The 17,674-nt window shown below is 56.7% G+C and overlaps 1 protein-coding gene across 2 annotated transcripts; it reads right to left on the bottom strand.

Annotated features, from left to right (window-relative positions):
- Nucleotides 1–1,055: 1,055 nt before the first annotated feature.
- JAK3 (Janus kinase 3) lies at nucleotides 1,056–16,249 on the bottom strand. Of its 2 annotated transcripts, none has more exons than XM_037028638.1 (24): nucleotides 16,054–16,249; nucleotides 13,684–13,939; nucleotides 13,163–13,286; nucleotides 12,731–12,842; nucleotides 12,417–12,562; nucleotides 11,708–12,002; nucleotides 11,114–11,236; nucleotides 10,881–11,038; nucleotides 10,354–10,465; nucleotides 9,918–10,104; nucleotides 9,236–9,363; nucleotides 8,869–9,000; nucleotides 8,219–8,303; nucleotides 7,425–7,552; nucleotides 6,597–6,729; nucleotides 6,359–6,510; nucleotides 6,092–6,242; nucleotides 5,381–5,520; nucleotides 5,115–5,304; nucleotides 4,574–4,698; nucleotides 4,115–4,287; nucleotides 3,462–3,579; nucleotides 3,132–3,242; nucleotides 1,056–2,308 (listed from the first exon to the last, which is right to left on the bottom strand). In XM_037028638.1, the coding sequence occupies exons 2-24, from the start codon at nucleotides 13,865–13,867 to the stop codon at nucleotides 2,201–2,203; spliced, it is 3,315 nt and encodes a 1,104-aa protein (XP_036884533.1). In that variant the 5' UTR covers nucleotides 13,868–13,939; nucleotides 16,054–16,249; the 3' UTR covers nucleotides 1,056–2,200. The 2 variants fall into 2 exon arrangements, with proteins under 2 accessions (XP_036884533.1, XP_036884534.1); XM_037028639.1 differs by having other exon boundaries at nucleotides 13,684–13,880.
- Nucleotides 16,250–17,674: the final 1,425 nt, after the last annotated feature.

Genomic DNA, 17,674 nt, shown 5'->3' with positions numbered 1-17,674 from the left:
TCACTAATGGTGTCTTATAATCATAAGAAGTGCGGGACCCAATCCAGCTGCAACATTAGTTATTGACAGACTGAGACAGGTGCGAAACGAGAGGGCCTCTCTCCCCATGCCCGCGCCGTGGGCGTGCCTTCCTCAGAGGGACCTCTGGCTCAGGAGTCTTTGTTGTTACTATACCCATTTTAAAGAAGTGAAATAGAGCAACTGAAAAGTAATAATTTCACGAGGTCGTAGAGGTTGGGGTGGGCATTCAGCCAACTGCAGCCAGGGATACCCAGAACCTTGTTGCTATTATTGTGCTCACAGGAAACTGAGGCTCCTGGAGGGGACCCCACACTTGCCCAAGGTTGCAGGAGGGTGGGCCCTAGGGCTGCGGGTGCTGGCTCTTCCACATCAGGGTCTCCTTGGCCTGGGCAAAGAATAAAGGTGGCTGCATTTGTTTAGCACCTACTGGGTGCCAGCCAGCCTGGTGCCCAGGAGGCCTTATGACCTTGTTTCACTGAGAAAGGAAACTAAGGCAGAGAGTCCCTGAGCTGAAAACCCCATCTTGCTTAAGCTTAGAGCAGCCCCGCAACACCACCCCACACTCTCACTCCGAGCTTTTCACCAAAGCCAGCGGCTTCTCCTCGACTGAGAGATCTGTCTTCATCTCTCTCCCCTGCTCTCTCTCTCTCTCCCCTCCCTCTTTATCTTTCTCTGTCACTCTCCACAGTTTCCAGCAGTCCTGAGGAACACAGAGGAGACCAGCTTCACCCTCCCCACAGCCTAGGCCTCCCAATTGGGCCTTGCCCTCCAACCTGCACAGAACAGCTTGTTCCCTCCACCCACTAAAAGCCTGTAATCAGCTCCCCAGGACAGAGCCGAGGCCACCAGCTGGGATTGTGAGGAGGGCTTCTCGTCCATGAGCTCCACCCAGCCAATGCTCCACCCTGCTGTTTCCCTCACCCCCACCCCCCACCCCCCGCCTGGGGCCTGTCCTGGGGCCCTAACCACATTTCTTCCCAGCTCCCACCCCTCCCCAAATTTCCCCGTCACCGAAGTCCAGCAACAAACCATCCCTTATACTAGATTACTTTATTCATTTAACGAACACCCCAGAGTCCCCCCTGTGCCCACCCAAGCCCAGCCCCCACGGACCCTCCAGGTCAGAGGAGGAGCCAGAGCTGAACACCGTGGCACCCTAGCCTTAGGATTGGAAGGAAGGACAGGGCTCGCAGGGTGTGGCCGGAGCACACCAAGGAAGGCTTCGTGGAGGTGGGAGCTGAGGTTCCGAGGGATGAATATAAGCTTTCCAGGGAGGCTAAGTGGCGGAAAAGCCTTGCAGGCAGGTGAGAGAGTATGGCAGGCTTAACTTGCACAAGCCTCCAGAAGCTGACCCTGCACAGCTGAAGGGCCAGCACTAAGGACCTGGTACCCAGAGAGGGGAAGCAACTTGCCCACTGCACACAGCAAAAAGTGGCAGAACCATGGGCTCCAAGGAACTCTGTCCTCTGAGCCTCCTCAACCTTGCCATACTGTTCCCTCTGCCACAATTGCCTTTCCATCCTTCAACTGCTGAAAAGCTCGTGTCAGGCTCCAGGATCATCAATGTGTAAACCTCTGGTCAAGGCAGAAAGGGTCCCTCCCAGTGTTGGGAACCCAAGCCTGGGGTACAGAGAGGGAGGACCAAGACCCTAGCCTCTTCTGACCCCTGGCACAGTACCAGTCACACTTGCTCCCCCCAAAAGTGAATTTCCAACCAAAGCAGCTGCTGTTGGCTTCCTTCAGTAAGAGTAGGTTGGGGGAACAGACGCCTGAGATCATATATTTAAAGCTGCACAATGTCCCTGCTGGAAATGAGACAGGAGGACATCCTGAGAGGGTGGGAGATGAGAAGAGCTCAGGTGAGGTCCCTCGCTTCTAAAAGAAGGGCTCAGTGGGCTGCTCAAGGCACCTATCTCGAATCTTTACAAGTTTCAAAGGCCACAAGGCTGCCGTGGCTCCAAAAGCCAGGGATGTCCCCCAAATGCAATGTCATTTGACTCACAGGGGTCTCTGTGCGGCAGGAGGCCTACAGAGGAGCAGCTTCCTGCCCAAACTCACACAGCCAGTTCATGGAGATCAGAATCCAGAGGTCTGAGTGTAGGAGATGTAAAAGTAACGGTGATGGGGCTCTTCCTCCAGACAAGCAGGGAAGGTGTGCGCCTCCTGCCTCCAGACGCTGCTACCCCCGGCTCCCGCTCCACAGCGCATCCAGCTGGGGGCCCAGGGTGCTGAAGGATGGCCGGTCTTGTGGGCTAGGAGCCCAGCACAGCTTCATGAGCTCATGAACCTAAGTGGGTGTGTGGAGACGGCAGAGTCACAAGGGAGTGGTAGAAGGACATGACTCTTGTTCACAGTTTTAAAATATACTCAGACTCCATCCTTTTCCTGTTCCAAAGCCTCCCATGGCTTCCCAGGGGTCTTAGAACAAAATCTCACCCCCTCCTGCCCTTCCTTACCAACCCCCCACCCCACCCCCTCCACGAAGCTAAATAGTTATTTAAACGCACCAAGCTCATTCCTGCTCCAGGGCCTTTACAGATGCTGTGTCCTCCACTGAGAAAGCCCTCTTGCCAACTCTCCCCATGGGTGGGCTCCTCCTCCAGGTGCCACCCCCTCTAAGAGGCCCTCCCAGACCACCCCTCCCCCATCACTTCCCCTGTTCATCTCTTTCCCACCACAATGTTTTCATTAGCTTCTGCTGGTTACTGGGAAGACCCTACTGAGTCCCCAACACCAGCATACAGTTGGCACTCCATAAATGTCTGTGGCCCAAGCAAATTAATTTATGAATGACCAATTGCATGGCAGAAACTTACACAAAAGTTGTGATGATAAATCACGAGAGTCCCTGCCATGGTCCCGAGTGCCGACTGTGTACTGAGCTCTGAGCTGAGCACAGGGCAGCGTTAACTCCTCTGATCTTCTCCCACCCTCCAAGGCATTGTTATTCCCACTTTGGACACGGTAAGCTTCGGCTCTGAAAATGTTCAGCCTCTCACCCCAGCAGGAGCTCTCAACCAAGAGACAACATGGTGAAGAGACTCAGAGAGGCAGCTGGCTTGCCCAAGACCTCGGTGCGGGAAACCGAGTCAGTCCCAACAAAGGCTCACCTCGCCAGGGCAGGCTGGAGGTGCAGGCAGCCTCTGGCCCTCTGCCAGCAAGTCCAGGAGGCGGCAAAGAGCCGGGACATCTCGCTCACATCCCATCATACGCAGGAACTCCTGGGATCAAGCGGGAGTAGCCATGGTGAGGAAGGAGCATTCCACGATGGTGGGGAGGGGCCAGCCAGTGATTCGGAGGGTAAGCCATGGTGAAGGGGCTCATCATGGTCGGGGCAGGGGAGGGTCCTCTGTGATGGAGAGGCTGCCTGTGGGGAGGAGGTCAGCCACAGCAAAGTGGTGCAGGGAGGAGGACGCTAGGGACGCAGGATGCTGACTCACAGCAGAGGGGCTGCAGCTCTTGTCACTGTAGGTGAACAGTTCATACAGAACGACCCCAAAGCTCCAGACATCCGACTGGCGTGAAAAGATATTGTCTGAGAGGGACTCCGGCGCGTACCTGGAGGGGACAGGGAGTCCTTGGGGTGTGAGCGCCTGGCAGAGGACAGGAAAGGCGCAGTCTTGGGCTAGGGGAGCTGTCCAGGGCAGGTGGGACTATGAGAAGGTCAAGCTCCAACTCTGGGGTCTCAGTTTCCCTGCCTGAGGGATGGGAGTGATTCTGGGGACAGCCCCTGTGAGACTTGGGTGGAGGGAGTCAACTCCGGCTCTAGCTGTGGAGAAAGGAGGTGACAGTGCCAAGGGGGAGGGATGCAGCCAGTACACTGGGAGGGCCATGGCCTGAGTGGGGCCAGGGCTGCGGGAGGGGCGGGGCTAGGGTGGGACCAGGACAGAAAGGAGGAGAGGCTGGTCAGAACAGGCGGAACAAGGGAGGGGCTAGGGTACTGGAGAAAAGAAGTGGGGGCCAGGGCAGGGTTCAGGGGGACTGCTGCAGCTGTGGGGTGAGGCCAGTACCGAGAGGTGGATATGCGTGTCGGGAGGAATGGGGTCAGTACACTGGGAGGAGGGGTGGGGCCGAGGCCGGGCCAGGTTCCCACCAAAAGATAGGGCTTTGGCCCGGCTCCCGGACAACATAATAGTCTTTGTCCAGTGGCAACAACTTGGCAAGGCCAAAGTCAGCAATCTTGACATGGGTCTCGCTCTCCACCAGGATGTTACGCGCTGCCAGGTCACGGTGCACACAGCGGCGGGAGCCCAAGTACTCCATGCCCTGCGGGCGGACATGGGGTACAGATTCCAAGGTGACTCAGCAAGGGGCCCTGAGCCTGACCTGGAATTCAACTGCAACCCCGACCCAGACCCCAAGCCTAACCCCACCCCTGTCCCATGCTGTACTCCAGTCCTTAGCCTCAACTCAATTCCATTTCCAACCTGACCTGGACCCGGCCCTCTCCCCACCCCAACATCAACCTTCAGCTTTCCCCAGGATTCCACACAGACTCCCATCCAAGGCTAGCCAGCTCAGCCCCATAAGTCCCAGAGCTTCCGCCCCTCACCTTGCAGATCTGTGAGGCGTAGAGGAGCAGGCGGCTGGCATCCAGGCGCAGGCGGTGCCGCTGCAGGAAGTCACGCAGGCAGCCACTGGGCAGGTATTCCATGACAAGTCTCAGACTCTGGCGGCCTAGGAGGCAGGGGAGGATGGAGGAGTCGTGGTGGTAGGCGTGGGGGGGGGGGTTCTGTCTGCTCCCCTCCTCATTCTTCCTCTGGTCTAGAGTGAGACCTGGACTCAGTATTGATCTCTATAAAAGGGGGAAGGTAACAACACATCACCAACATCTCTTGAGTACTTTCTACTATATACACTGATTCACTGATACCATGTAATGACCCATTTCTCAGGTGGGTAAATTGGAACTCAGAGAGAAATCACCCGCCCAAGCTCATCCCACTCCTAAGGGATAGAGCTGGCATTCGAATGGATAGACCTGGGTAAAGAGGGGCCGAAGCACCTACTGGTGTTCTCCAACCGCCCCAAGGGGGTGCTGGGGAGGATGGCCATGTGGGGTTTGACGAGTGCCCGTTGGGGAGGGGTTGCACCTGGGCCGTAGCTGACACCGCGATACTTGACGATAAAGTCGCTGTGCAGGGCTTTGAGGATCTGGATCTCCCGCTGGAAGTCCCTCTGCTGGTCTGGCCCGCTGTGCTGCAGCTGCTTCACAGCCACCAGGGCTCCTGTGTTGTCTCCCAGGGGGTCATAGCGGCACAGTTCCACGCTGCCAAAGTTGCCCTGAGGGACAGTGGGGCTGGTGTCCATGTGCCTGGGTGGCACCCTGCCCAACCCAGCCCAGCCCAGCCCACCGCACCTTGCCCAGCTGTGAAATGTACTTAAGGTGTCTCTCCTCAAAGATGGTAGGGTCCTGGCAGGCATAGAGCTGGGCGCCATTCCACAGCCCATCACGGGGTGCCAGGGAACCAGGTGTGGGGTCCGAGAGGAGTTCGTAATCTGGGGGCCACAGGCAGTGAGTGTACAGTGCATTGGGCCTTAAGCTGATTGCTGTGTGACCTCAATCTGCATGCTTACCCTCTCTGTGCATTATGGCCGCACCACTGCGAACCAAAGGGTACTTTGCGGGGCTGAAAAGGTGCCTGAGGCAGTGCGCACCCTGTGCAACTACACATTGCTATGGAGACCAGAGGGCCTTCCCAGACCCCACTGCTGTGAGCTGTGGTCACGTGACAGCACTCAGGCTGAGGAGCAGATATGCTGAGTGCCCCTGCAGGCCTGGTCCACCCTCCCCCTTCTTTCTCTGGTCTACAGAGGATCCAACAGAGTGGAACCACAAAGGAAAAGGTGCCTGCTGACTTGTTCACCCTCACTAACTGAGAACTAAACACCATCGTGTACAACCCTGAGCTTAGGGGTCTCTTTGTTACAGCAGCTGTCAAGTCCATGCTGACTAGTACAGTCACCAGCACTCCAATTGTGTCAGACACACGGGCTGGGCTGGGCTGTGCTCCCACTGGGCCCAACACCACATGCAGATCCTGCCCACCCTGCCTGGCCCAGGGAGCACCTGATGTAATGAGGTTGTTCAGGTCCCGGATGACAGCACGAAAGGAGGGCCTGTGGCTAGGCTCATAGGTCATGCACTGTTGGATCAGCAGGGCCAGCTCCATCCACTTGGGGGCAGGCAGCTGCTGCCGCTCCTCATAAAACTGGAGCTTCTGAGGGTGGGAGGAGGAGCTGGTTGCCCCTGGTGCGTCCGCAGAGGCTTCCCAGACCCACCCATGCTCCCCAAGTTGAACTTTAGTCTACCCCTCTGTCAAAGGGGGACTCTGACCTTGGCAGGGTCCATGGTACTGATTGGCATTGTGACACCACTGAACACCTCCCAGACTGTGGCACCGAAGCCCCACTTGTCAGCTTCCAAGCCAAGTGTCCGGGCCTCTTGGAGACATTCAGGAGCCACCCAGGGGATCCTGTCAGTGAGCACTGGTGGAGGGTGGGGGTGAGAACGGCATCGGGGATCACTTCCTCGCCCCACAAGGCCCCTCCATCCTCCAGCCCTCCGCACTCACTCTCGAGGCTTAGCACAGTGGGACTGACACCAGGGTCACTCAGCTTGATGAAGGGTAGGCTCCCGTCAGATCCCTCCCGGGCCAAGAGCACCTTACGGGCTGAGACATTGCCATGGATGAGACCTTTGTCCTCCTAAGTGGGCCGGGGATAAGGAAATGCCGGCAGGGGTGGGGGTTGATGAGAGAATATGCTGGCGGTAAATTCCTACACATCTTTCAAAGCCCACCTGGTACTGCTCAGACCATACTCCAGAATCTTCTCCAGATTACTGGCAGCCTGTCTGGCCTCTTCTAGTCCACCGCCTATGACCTGGCTATGTCTCCCCTTCTCAAATACTGTTCTCCCACCCTGTGGCTCCCCACTGCCTTCTACATAAAGTCAAAAGCCCTCAGCCTGGCATTCAAGGCTTTTTTAAATCCAGTCCTTGTTCATTCCTCCAATGAAGTCTCTTCCATGTCCTCACCCTGGGCTCCTGCTAACTGAGCTGCCCGATGTGCCCCAGACATGGAATATTTCCCCTGTAGGCCTTTGCCGGGGCTGTTCTCTCAGCCCGACGTGCCCTGCTTCCTTGTTCCTCCCGAAGCTTCAAGGCCACAGCTCTTTGGGAAGCCTTCCCTCTGCCCAGTCTCACTGCTCACTACCCCCAGAGATCCACGGATAGCCAGCTCTTCCCTTCTCCTGCTCTTACATGTCTGATCCTGTACATATGCTGTTCCCTCAGTCTGAAATGCCCTCCTTTGCCAAACTGCTATCCCTACTACAGAGCCCACCCTCAATAGTCCCTCCTCTCTCAGAACAGAGGATGAAGCAGACAGAGGAGCGCTCACCAGATAGTTGAGGGCATAGGCCAGCTGTTTGATCACCTGCAGCTTCCAGCTGGCTGGCACCAGATGGCCACATTTACGCAGGTAAGTGTCCAGTGCTCCCAGGTGTACAAACTCCTGCACCATGATGCCTGGGGGCAGCACGGGGAAGGGCAGAGCTGGGAGACAAGACTGCATTGTGTGCCAGAGAATCTGCCCCCACTCCACCCTCATGAGTCACTCTGCTCTGACTGTCCCCTTCCCTGCCCCTCCTCTTCCTTACCCTGTTCACCTCTCCACCTCCCATCCCAGAACTGTCTTCCTGAAATGCCTGGAAGTTCCTAAGCTCTCTTCGTATCTCCCTTCCAGCTCTTTGTATATTTCATGTTGTCTGCCTAGAACACCCCCCTTCCTTTTCTTCCCTAATTCCTACTTATCCTCACCTTCCTGGAACCATGGCCTGACCTCCAGGCTGTCCCCATCACACATGACCACTTATCAATCACCCGCCAGCCTGTCACGCTCTCTGCTGTGCCCCCAACTCCTGACACATACTGGCCTGAACAAAATGCATGGAATGGAGGCTTTGTGCCCCTTCCAAAGTTGCAGAGGGGGTACACGGTAAAGGGACACTGGAACCCAGATCTGGCTTGAGATGGCTCTGGGGGCTTGGTATGGGCAGGAGCCTTGAGCTGCTACCCAAGGAGTGACAACTGAGGGGCGTATGTGTAGGGTGCGTGCCCCTGTACGCGCATTCCTCATGCTGCCATGGACAGACTGGATGAGGCAGAGCAGGGCTGGGGCCCGGGGTCTCTCACTGTCTCCGGCCATGCACACGCCATGAAGCAACACGAGATGCTGGTATGACACGTGGCTCATCAAGCTTGCTGCTTCCAGGAATGACTGAGGAGGTCAAGAGGGAGAGAAGATGCATGGGTGCCTCCCACCCCAGGGTCCAACCAGAGACCCCGAACTTGCTGTTCATTAACCTGCCTTAGGAGGAGACCTGGCCCCAACCTTCTCTGGCCCTGGAGCCCACCGTGAGTGCACACAGCCCTCTGTATCATAATTTTCTGACAGCAGCTGGAAGTGGCCACTGTAGTCTACCTTGAGTCTTTAACAGGTAAGTGGGAGATTTGGGGGTTGAGAAAGGCTCAGTCCTTCCCCTGTGTGGCCCAGCCCCCTGCTGCCTTCGTCTACATCACTCCCCTATCCTTGGTTCATGCATCTCTGGCCCAGGGGCTTCCTCACTGTTCCTCACGTGTCCCACGCTCAGTCCCACCTACCCTTGCACTGGCTGTTCCACAGTCTGGTGTACTCTCCATTTGCATCCATATTCCCCAACCCTTCTGTATTTCATCATTTGAGGATGTTGTGGCTACATTTCTGTATTTTTTAAATGTCTCTGACTCCAAGACACTCTCTCCAGCCAGCCCTGACCCCAAAGTCCTGGTCCCCTTCTGCTCACCTCTGTGCAGTTCTTATGTTTTGCATCTAACACTTTGAGCAGCACCTCTGTCTTCCGAGGCTCTCCATCCACAGGCTCGTGGCGACAGCCCCGGTAAATCTTGGTGAAGGATCCGTGACCCAGGTTCTCATGCTGGGGGGTGAGGGGAGTGAGGGGGCAATGGGAGAGGACAGTAAAGGGCCTCCTGTGGGATTCTGACCCCCCACCAGCCTGAGCAATACACAGACAAGGGCCCCATCTTGCAGATGATGCAATAGAAGCACAGAGATCACATCACATGCCCGAGGCCACACTGAAGAGCTGGATGCAGACCAGGTCTCTGGACTCCCACTGAGGCTCCCCCACCCCGATTCCCTATGGCCCTTACCCACTCCAGGCTATCAATAGGGATCTTGTGAAATGTCATCTGACTCAGCTGGCATCCCGAGTGGGGCTGGACAGGGGATGATGTGGGTGGACTGCAACCTCTCCGGACCACAATCAGATTGGACTTTTCTATGACAAGTGGGTGTAGAGAGAAAACCAGAAGTCAGAGGCGAAAGGCCCTCAAAGGTTTGCTCACTCCCTCTTAGTTTGGGGTCTCCCCTGGAAGCCAACCCTGAAATGAAGACTCCAGGATATGTGGTTTACTTGAAAGGAGGCTGCAGGTAGCACCAGGGTGGGGAGTTGGGGAGTGAGACGGAGAAGGAAGGCCCCGGGATGAGCAACCAGCAGTATGGGCAACCAGGTCTCAGTACTGCTAGGGATTCCAGGAGACCCAGAAGCCACACCTCAGAGCTGTCCCACCCCAGGGGCTTGTCTGAGTGAGAGTCATTCAGAGGGAAAGGCAGAAGATGAGGGGAGACTGGGTGCTAGCGGCATCCCCAGACTCCAATTCTAGGTTCAGCTGTGCCTGAGGGCAGCATTATAACCCACAAGCCAGTAAGTCAGCTTGTCTTCCCTGAAACACTTTGACCCACATTTTCTGCCTCTTGCCACTTACAGGGTGTGGCAAAGAGAACAGTGGGGCCCACACCAACTGCTCAGCTCAGGGGGGAAGGTGGGCTCACCTTTGGGTCTAGGGGTGCAACAGAAGGTGAGGTTCAGTGCAACCCCGTCTACATGCAGCCCACCATCCAGGCAGGCTGCCAGGAGCTCTCGAAGACTGCTGTGGGGTCGGCCAAGGCCAGCCAGGGAGAAGGTTCCTGTGGGGTCGCACCGGATGAGGCAGCCCTTGTAATCTGGGCCCAGGGGGGTCTGCAAGGAGGAGAGGTCCCTGAGCAGGAGTAGGCCGCACCCTCCCTCCCCCTCGCTCCCTCTTCCTTGAGCATCACAGTCTCATTCTGCTCTCCAAGCCTTTGCATATGCTGTTCCCCTCCACTGGGAATGTCCTTTCCCTTCCCTTTTTCAGGAAGCCAATGCTCACACATTTTTCAGATCTCAACCCAAGTCTCACCTCCTCTAGGAAGCCCTCCCTGCCCTCCTGGCTCCTAGAGGTGGACCGACCTGGACACAAACAGTGAGCAGGAAGCTGTTGAAATCCTGGGGGCTGCGCCGGAGGACATAGGAGCCAGGAAGGGAGCCCTCAGTCTTGAGCTTGTTGATGGCAAAATCCAGGCTTGGGGAAAGGTGGGAGAGAACAGAGATTCCAAATCAGAGAGATGGAGTCAGAGAAACCAAGCCAGGCCTGGGTTCTAATTCCAGTCTGAAGCCTAGGAGCCTCACCTGGTAACATTCCCTCCCTCCCCGATATGAAAACTGGGTCAAAAGATGGATTTCTGCCTAGGAGATTAAACAAGAAATGGCCCTGGAACCCTAGGAGTCAGAGGGAGGGAAGAGGCTGCTCTAGGCAGCAGAAGGGAGACCCCAGACTTTTTAAGCGCTGACCACGCCCCAGCCGCTGTTCAAGCCCTTGGCCCCTCATCCAGGGCTCCTAGGAGGCGAGGACATTGAGGCACCAAGAAGGGGAGTGACCAGGATTTGTGCCTGGGCGTTTCTGGCTGCTGAAGGCAGATTGGGAGGCCGGTCCTTACGTGATGGGGCCGTGGCACTGCTGCGCCACCTCCTCCAGAAGCCGCGGAGGCGCCACCTCCTTGCAGAAGTAGTGCCGAGAGTCGGTGGTCAGCCGGAAGTAGCCGTCGACCAGCGCCACAAAGGACAACGCTCCTGGCAGCCCCGGGAACTCAACCTCCTGCAAGAGGCCGTGTTAGCTCCCGTTGCGGTACTGCCCTCGAAGAGGCCGGGAGAGGAGGGATCTAACACTCACCAGGATCTGGTTGTCTGTCCTGGTGACGGTGACCAGACGGTGTTCCCCAGCCGGGCCAATGCGCGGCGCCTGCTTGATGCTGATATCCACGATTTCTGGAAAGTCGCAGAAAGGCTGGAAGGCCTAGGAGGGAGGAGGAGGGCAGAGGGTAGGGGTCCACTTCCTCGGAGCCCCCAATCCCTCTTAGAAGCCTGGATCCCACCAACCCAAAACCATGAGCCCCGCCCCTTTCAGCCAGGCCCCGCCCATTCTTTTCACCTCGCCCCTGCAGAGCCCCACCCCTATAAACCCCTCCCCTGCCCATCCCCCAATTTTTCCCACCACACCCCTGCCAAAACCCTCCCCATTCTCTCAGAGAGTGTCTTCCCTGAGCTCCTCCCTCACTTAGCTCTACTTTATCTCCCCACTTCTCTTAGTCCAGTTGGAAGCTACGCCCCCTCTCTTAATCCTGCCTCCTCCCTATATCATCAGTGAGCCCTGCAGCGAGCTCCGCCCCGTCCAACCAGTCTCCACCCACTCCTCCCCGCCCACTTTCCCAGCCCTCCCTTCTTGGCCCCACCTCCACTATTGGCCCCACCCAGCATCCTCGGGCACCTCCTGTGTTCCTGGACTCCAAGCAATGCCGCTACCACCAGACACTTGGAGGAGCCCCGACGCATCCTGACCACCAGCAGCCCCGGGGAGGCCCACGACGAAGGTCTCGGTGGCCCTGGAAGGGTCCAGTCGCTCCAGGTCCATGATGTACTTGACCATGAGTGAGTGCCTGTCAACCTGACAGGCGGCCACACGGCTCAGGGCTTGGCGCACCCTCCTCCGAATGCGCCTCCGTGTAACAAAGCTCAGGCCCTGGATCAGGTCGCGCAGGCCTGGAGGCAGGCAGATCTTGTAGCTGCGAGTGGGGGCAGTGGACTCTCAGTGTGGGAAGGAGTCACCCCGCTGGGACTGACAGGGACACACATCAACCTAGCCTGTAGCTGAGGGGCTGTAGTGTGGCTTCCCTGAAGGGCGTGAAGTGCACATGGAGACACACTCAGGGACATGCATGGTGAAGGCCTCAGTGTGGGGGGAGCCATTGGGCCCACAGGACAGACAGGGACATGGGCAGGCTGTTTAGGGGCAGAAGCCAGGGCCCTGGAGCCTCAGTGGAGTGTGGACCTGGGTTGTGAGGCTTGGATCACGTGGACACAATGCAGGCTTGTAAGTCGGGAGCACTACAGGGTTCCTGAGCTCTTAGATGTCCTCGTGGAGCCATGTTTGCTCATTCCCAGGTAGCAGCTGGGCACCACAGCCTCCAGGCCCTCACCTGATGGTCTTTAGCAGCTCCTCTGGTCTCTGGGCCTGCTCACACGCCATCTGGGCCAGGTCCAGCACAGCCAGGCTGAGACACTCGCCCTGCTCCTTGAGGCTAAGGCCCACGGGGAGACGGCCGCTCACCAGGTCATTGCGGTGCTGGGGGCCAGTCATAGCCCGATGGTGAGCCCTGAAGTTGCCTTGCAGACCCCCACCCCTGGGCTGACCCCCATCCCTGGGTTGCCACAGGGAGGGTCAGCCAAGGCCACCCCTGAGGTTGCTCTGTGGACCGCCAGCCCTGGGCCAAGCCCTACACAGACCCTTTACCTGGGCGAATAGGTGCTCCAGGACTGGCAGGTCAAGGATGGCACTGGCCAAGTCCTTTCGAAGCCCGAATCGGTGACACTTCTCTAGCCCAAACCAGTTGGGGAAGTAAAAGCTGTGTAGGGGAGGGCAGAACCTTGGAGTGGAGGGTATAGGGGGGTAGAGGACCGTGCCAAGAACTCACAGAGCCCAGGGTGTGCCAATGAATTGCTGTGTGACCAGGCAAGCCACCTACCCTCTCTGGCTTCAGTTTCCTTATCTGTGAAATGGGCAGTGATCACACCCTCCCTGGGGAACCCACTGGCAGGTACAGGGAGATAATACATTGTAGGATCTCTGTTTTAAATTCCCATTTCGTAAGCCCTCAGCAAAAGACATCCCATTCCAGTGTCCTCTAACCCACACCTGCAGAGGATAGGGGGAAGGGCTTCCTACCGGAGCCTGTAGACGAGGACCTGGGTGCCCACATCCTCCACAGAGAAGATGTGGCTCGGGGGAAACCAGCAGGACAGGTCCTCCACAGCCAGAGCAAAGAGGGAGTGGTACACGGGCAGGATGCCTGAGGGGACACCCCCATCAGCTCCCTCCTGCTCTCTCCATCCATCCTCTGCATCCCCCACCCATCGCCACAGGACTCTTTGTCACCTTTAGCTATGTATGACACTGTGTCCCATCCCTGCTCACCATCTTCTCAGGGCTCCCCACCCCTCTCCCCAGAGCACCTTTTTCCACTGTACGCTTTACCTGGAGGGATGATCAGCTGCTTTCCCTCCTGTGCTATCACACCTCTGAGTCTTGCACGTGCCATCCCCTCTGCATTCTCCTCCCTTACCAAACTCCTACTCATCCCTCAAAGCCCCAGCGCCGAGGCTGACTCGGGTTGGCAGCCATCTAGCTCCCAATTCAGGCCCCTACCCAACCCATCCTCTGACCCAGTATTTTAAGGACCCACTCACCACTGGCCTTAGCAGCCTGAACACACAGTTCTTCAGCCGAGTAGTCCCCAAAGGAGAAGGAGAGGCGCTGAGGGGGCCCAGGGCCCCGAGGGGGCAGCAGCACATGCAAGGCACCAGCCTCTGAAGATGAGAGGCTGCAAGATCGCTGAGGGATCAGGGGCGTCTCCTCACTTGGAGGCGCCATGCGTGCAGCCTGCCTGGAGAGAGACAGCCCCTCAGTTCAGGGCAGAGGGGCAAGACTACAAAGCTCTCGGGCCCGGATGGGGTGGGGTTGGAGAGGAACAGAGATACTGCTGGGTGAGGTAGGCATTCAGCTGGAGAAAGAGAGGGACAGAGGGAGAGAGAGAGGGTTCTGAGTGTGCAAGCTGGTTGAGGAGCCATAAACTCTCAGGTGAGAGCTGTGCTGAGGCCTGGAAGATACTCTGCACCCACATTCGTGTGAATTCACACCAGACACTCTTGTTGGTGCCCAAAGCAGACATCTCTGGTCAATCTGCAGCCTCTACACTCATCCCCAGCTCAGCCCCCGCCTCAGGCATACAGGAGCAATTAATCACAGATGTACAGACTTGCCAAACAGGAAGCAGAAGGCTACTACTAGCTTTCGGCTACTAGCTTTCGGCTTTTGCAGATAGGGTTTAACAGGAATAAGCGTGGTGGTCACTCCCTGTGGGGACGTTGTGGGGGGTGGGGGTGGAAGAGGGCACTCAGGCACTTGGGGCTGGAAGCTTCTGCATGTGATGTGATTCATGCCCTGGGGACAGACCCAGTACGCTGACTCTGCTAACAGGGATGTCCGTCCCCCCAGCCCCCACCATCTCTGTCTCTATCACTGAATCCCCCAGAGCATCTCAGGCCCCCAGAACAGGAAGTCCAGGAGGAAAACACCTTCTTTATTCACAGCATTTGACACATACCAACTTCCAGTTCTCACAAGGTGACCCCTGGGGAACCCCAGAGCTCAGGGCCACTAGCTGGGCAGAGCAGAGGGACTGGGCTCTGAACCCAGTGAGGAAAAGCAGGGGAAGAGGACAAGATCCACTTAAACTGACCTGAATTAAGAAGACACAAAAAGAACGTCGAGTAAAAAACTATGTTGCAAAATAGTAGTGGGGGGGGATATGGGTGGGAGGGGAGAGAATTAATGCACTTTTTAAAAGGTTTTATTTATTTACTTACAGAGACAGAGGAAGGGAGTGAGAAAAAGAGGGAAAGAAAAATGAATGTGTGGTTGCCCCCCCCACCCGGACATGCCCCCCACTGGGGACCCAGCCTGCAACCCAGGCATGTGCCCCGACCGGGAATCAAACTGGCAACCCTTTGGTTCACAACCTGGCGTTCAATCCCCTGAGCCACACCAGCCAGGACAATTAATGCATTTTTAATGCACCCAGAATATGAACCTGGGGCTAGGGTAGATGAAGACCCCAGACTCTGGGTTCAAATCCCAGCCCCACCACATCCTGGCCATCGGAGCCTAGCAGGGCTCCCACCAGTGGGGCTCAACTCTGTCAGTTGTGAAATGGACTGACTCCCTGCCTGCCTCAGTGAGGTGGGCCTCTGAGCCCACCCAATGTCTCAGGGCATTTAATCCACAGTAACTGACCAATTCTTGGCGATATGCCCAGTGAGCACTCAACAAATGTCAGCTAAACCAGACAGGAAGATCCCCTGGCATGGTGGTTTAGTGGCTGCTGTGAGGGAAGGTGGGGAAAGAACTTTCCCCTAGGGACACCTCCGTGTCACTAGCTCCCAGACCAATAATGGTAACATTCGTAGCCTCGGGCCCAGGGACCCCTGTCCCTCCTCACAGAGGGACCACTGTCCTGTTTCTAACAGCCAACCTGATCTTGCCAGTCTCTACACTTTTATATAAACGGAACCAACACAGTGCATCATCTGCTAAAATAAATCCTAAACAACAACAACATGATTGTTTAAATATTGAAAGTAAAAAAAGGGAAAGTCAGAGGTGAAAACCTAGAGTTTGAGGCCCAGAAAAATTCCCCTGTTTTAACACCAAAATCCCCACATCCCAGAATGGCTGGTCACTCTCCTCTCTGGCCTGGGGACGGAGAGGGTCTGGGCTGGGGACCATTTCCCCAGGAGTCCTGAGCTCCCTGCAGGCAAGTGCACAGTGATTTAATCAGGTCCCTAGAAGCCTCGGTTTATATCAGACAGTTGAGGCCCAGAGGCCAGAGTGCTTTGCCAGGGACCACTAGAGCCAGCCACCCAAGCTCACATCTGTCTCACAGCTTTCCTCCGAGGCCTGGAAGGCAAACTTGCCCTCCACCGGCTCTGACACTGCCAGACACAACTGTCCACCCACCCTGAGCCCAGACAGAGCCCTGCGGCACCACCAGATCTTACCTGGCAGGTGGGGACCCTGGGCCAACAAGGGGAAGGCAGAGCCCAATGGCAGTGGAAGGAAAGTCCCACTGGGCTCTTTCCTGTGTGGGCCCCTCTGCTTCCTGAGCAGCTGTCACTTACGGAAAGTCATGGCCTTGTGGGGGAGATGGGGGCGGGGAGGTGAGAGGGCCCAGATGGGGAGGGGCAGGCAGTTCCGGAAGCCTGTGCAGCATTGGCTCTCTTCAGACAGGCGGCTGGAGACTGGAGACCCAAGGGTCACAGCACAGAGGAGGATTAAGGTCACACAAGGGTCTCAGCAGGTTCCAGACCCACTCTCTGCGAGGCCCTAGCAGCACCCCGGCTCCCCAGGCCTCGGTTTACCCCCTGTGGCATGTGCAGATGGCATGCTGGGCACCCAGAGCGATTGATTTTACACTCAGGGAAGGCAACTGGGCTGGGTCTGCCCAGGAAGGAAGCCAGGAAATTGCTGTTCCAGACAAAGGCGGGATTCTCCTCCTGGGGTTTCTCCTAGGAGACCTTGGGAGGGGCAAAGGCCCCCAGCTGTGTGCCTGGTGCCCCACACTCTGGCCTAGCCACTGGGCCTGCCAGAGGGCACACCTCACCCCCTGTCCCACGTGGAGAGCAAAGAAAACCAGCTGACAGGGCAGGCGCAGGCCAGGACCTGCCCAGCAGGGGTCTGGGGCAGAGGACACCGCACACTAAAGCCCTGAGGTGGGAATGAGTCAAGCAGTTTAAGGAGCAGAGGAGGCCGACTGACTGATTGGCCAGGAAGAGGTGAGGTTATGGGGGGGGGGGTGCAAAGGGTGGGCAGCATGGTTAGGGTCTGATTGATTGTTTTAAGATGCCTGAGGCTGTCGTGAATTGGGGGAAGCAGGAGACCAGAGCAGCACCCAGGTAAGACCTGGGCCAGTGTCCTTAATAGGATGTGAACCCCAGAAAGAAGGTTGGGGAGATGCTCTGGCAGGGCGGCTCAGTTGGTTGGAGTGTCATCCCCTGCAGCAAAATGCTGCGGGTTCGATTCCCAATCAGGGCACAAGCCTAGGCTGAGGGTTTAACCCCTGGCCAGGGTGTGCACGGGAGGCGACCTCTCTACTGATGTTTCTGTCTCACATTGGTGTTTCTCTCTCTCTCCCTCTCTCTAAAATTGATAGACATATCCTTGGGTGAAGATTAAAACAAAGGAAAAAATTGGGGGGGCAGATTTTAGAAGACTCTTTTATCTCTGTAGTCCCATTACAAGTCTTGGCCCAAAATGACTTGGGTATGTATTTTGTTGACTTTAATTCTATCATCCACAGATACTCATTGGGCACCTCCTGTGTGCAGAGTACTGAGGACACAGCAGGGAACGCGGCAGACACACTCTGACTTGTAAGCTGAAGGTCTCCTGGAGGAGATGACAATAAATAAACCTATTAGCTATGAATTGTTGCAGTGAGAGCTGCAAGCTGCTAGGAGAGACCCCCTGGATCTGGGAGGGCTTTCTGGAGGAAGCAACTTTGATACCAAAATCCATGGACAGGTAAGATTAGCCAAAGAACGATGTGGACGCGGGGGGAGTTCCAGCAGAGGGTACAGCCTGGGAAGCTGGAGAAGGTCAGAGAGCTCCCAAGAAGGGCAG

Source organism: Sturnira hondurensis, unplaced genomic scaffold (assembly GCF_014824575.4).
Source record: "Sturnira hondurensis isolate 20B ecotype Veracruz unplaced genomic scaffold, ASM1482457v3 Scaffold0020119, whole genome shotgun sequence".
Classification (NCBI taxonomy): domain Eukaryota; kingdom Metazoa; phylum Chordata; class Mammalia; order Chiroptera; family Phyllostomidae; genus Sturnira; species Sturnira hondurensis.
This window is presented reverse-complemented; position numbering and strand designations above follow the sequence as displayed.

Excerpts from the sequence above, each read along its gene's own strand:
- JAK3 (XM_037028638.1), bottom strand. The coding sequence starts at position 13,867 with ATGGCGCCTCCAAGTGAGGAGACGCCCCTGATCCCTCAGCGATCTTGC. Across the intron at positions 7,553-8,218 it reads CGTGTGCATGGCCGGAGACA|GCATCATGGTGCAGGAGTTT; the intron begins GTGAGAGACCCC and ends TGCTGCCCCCAG. Across the intron at positions 4,288-4,573 it reads ACGCCTCACAGATCTGCAAG|GGCATGGAGTACTTGGGCTC; the intron begins GTGAGGGGCGGA and ends GTCCGCCCGCAG.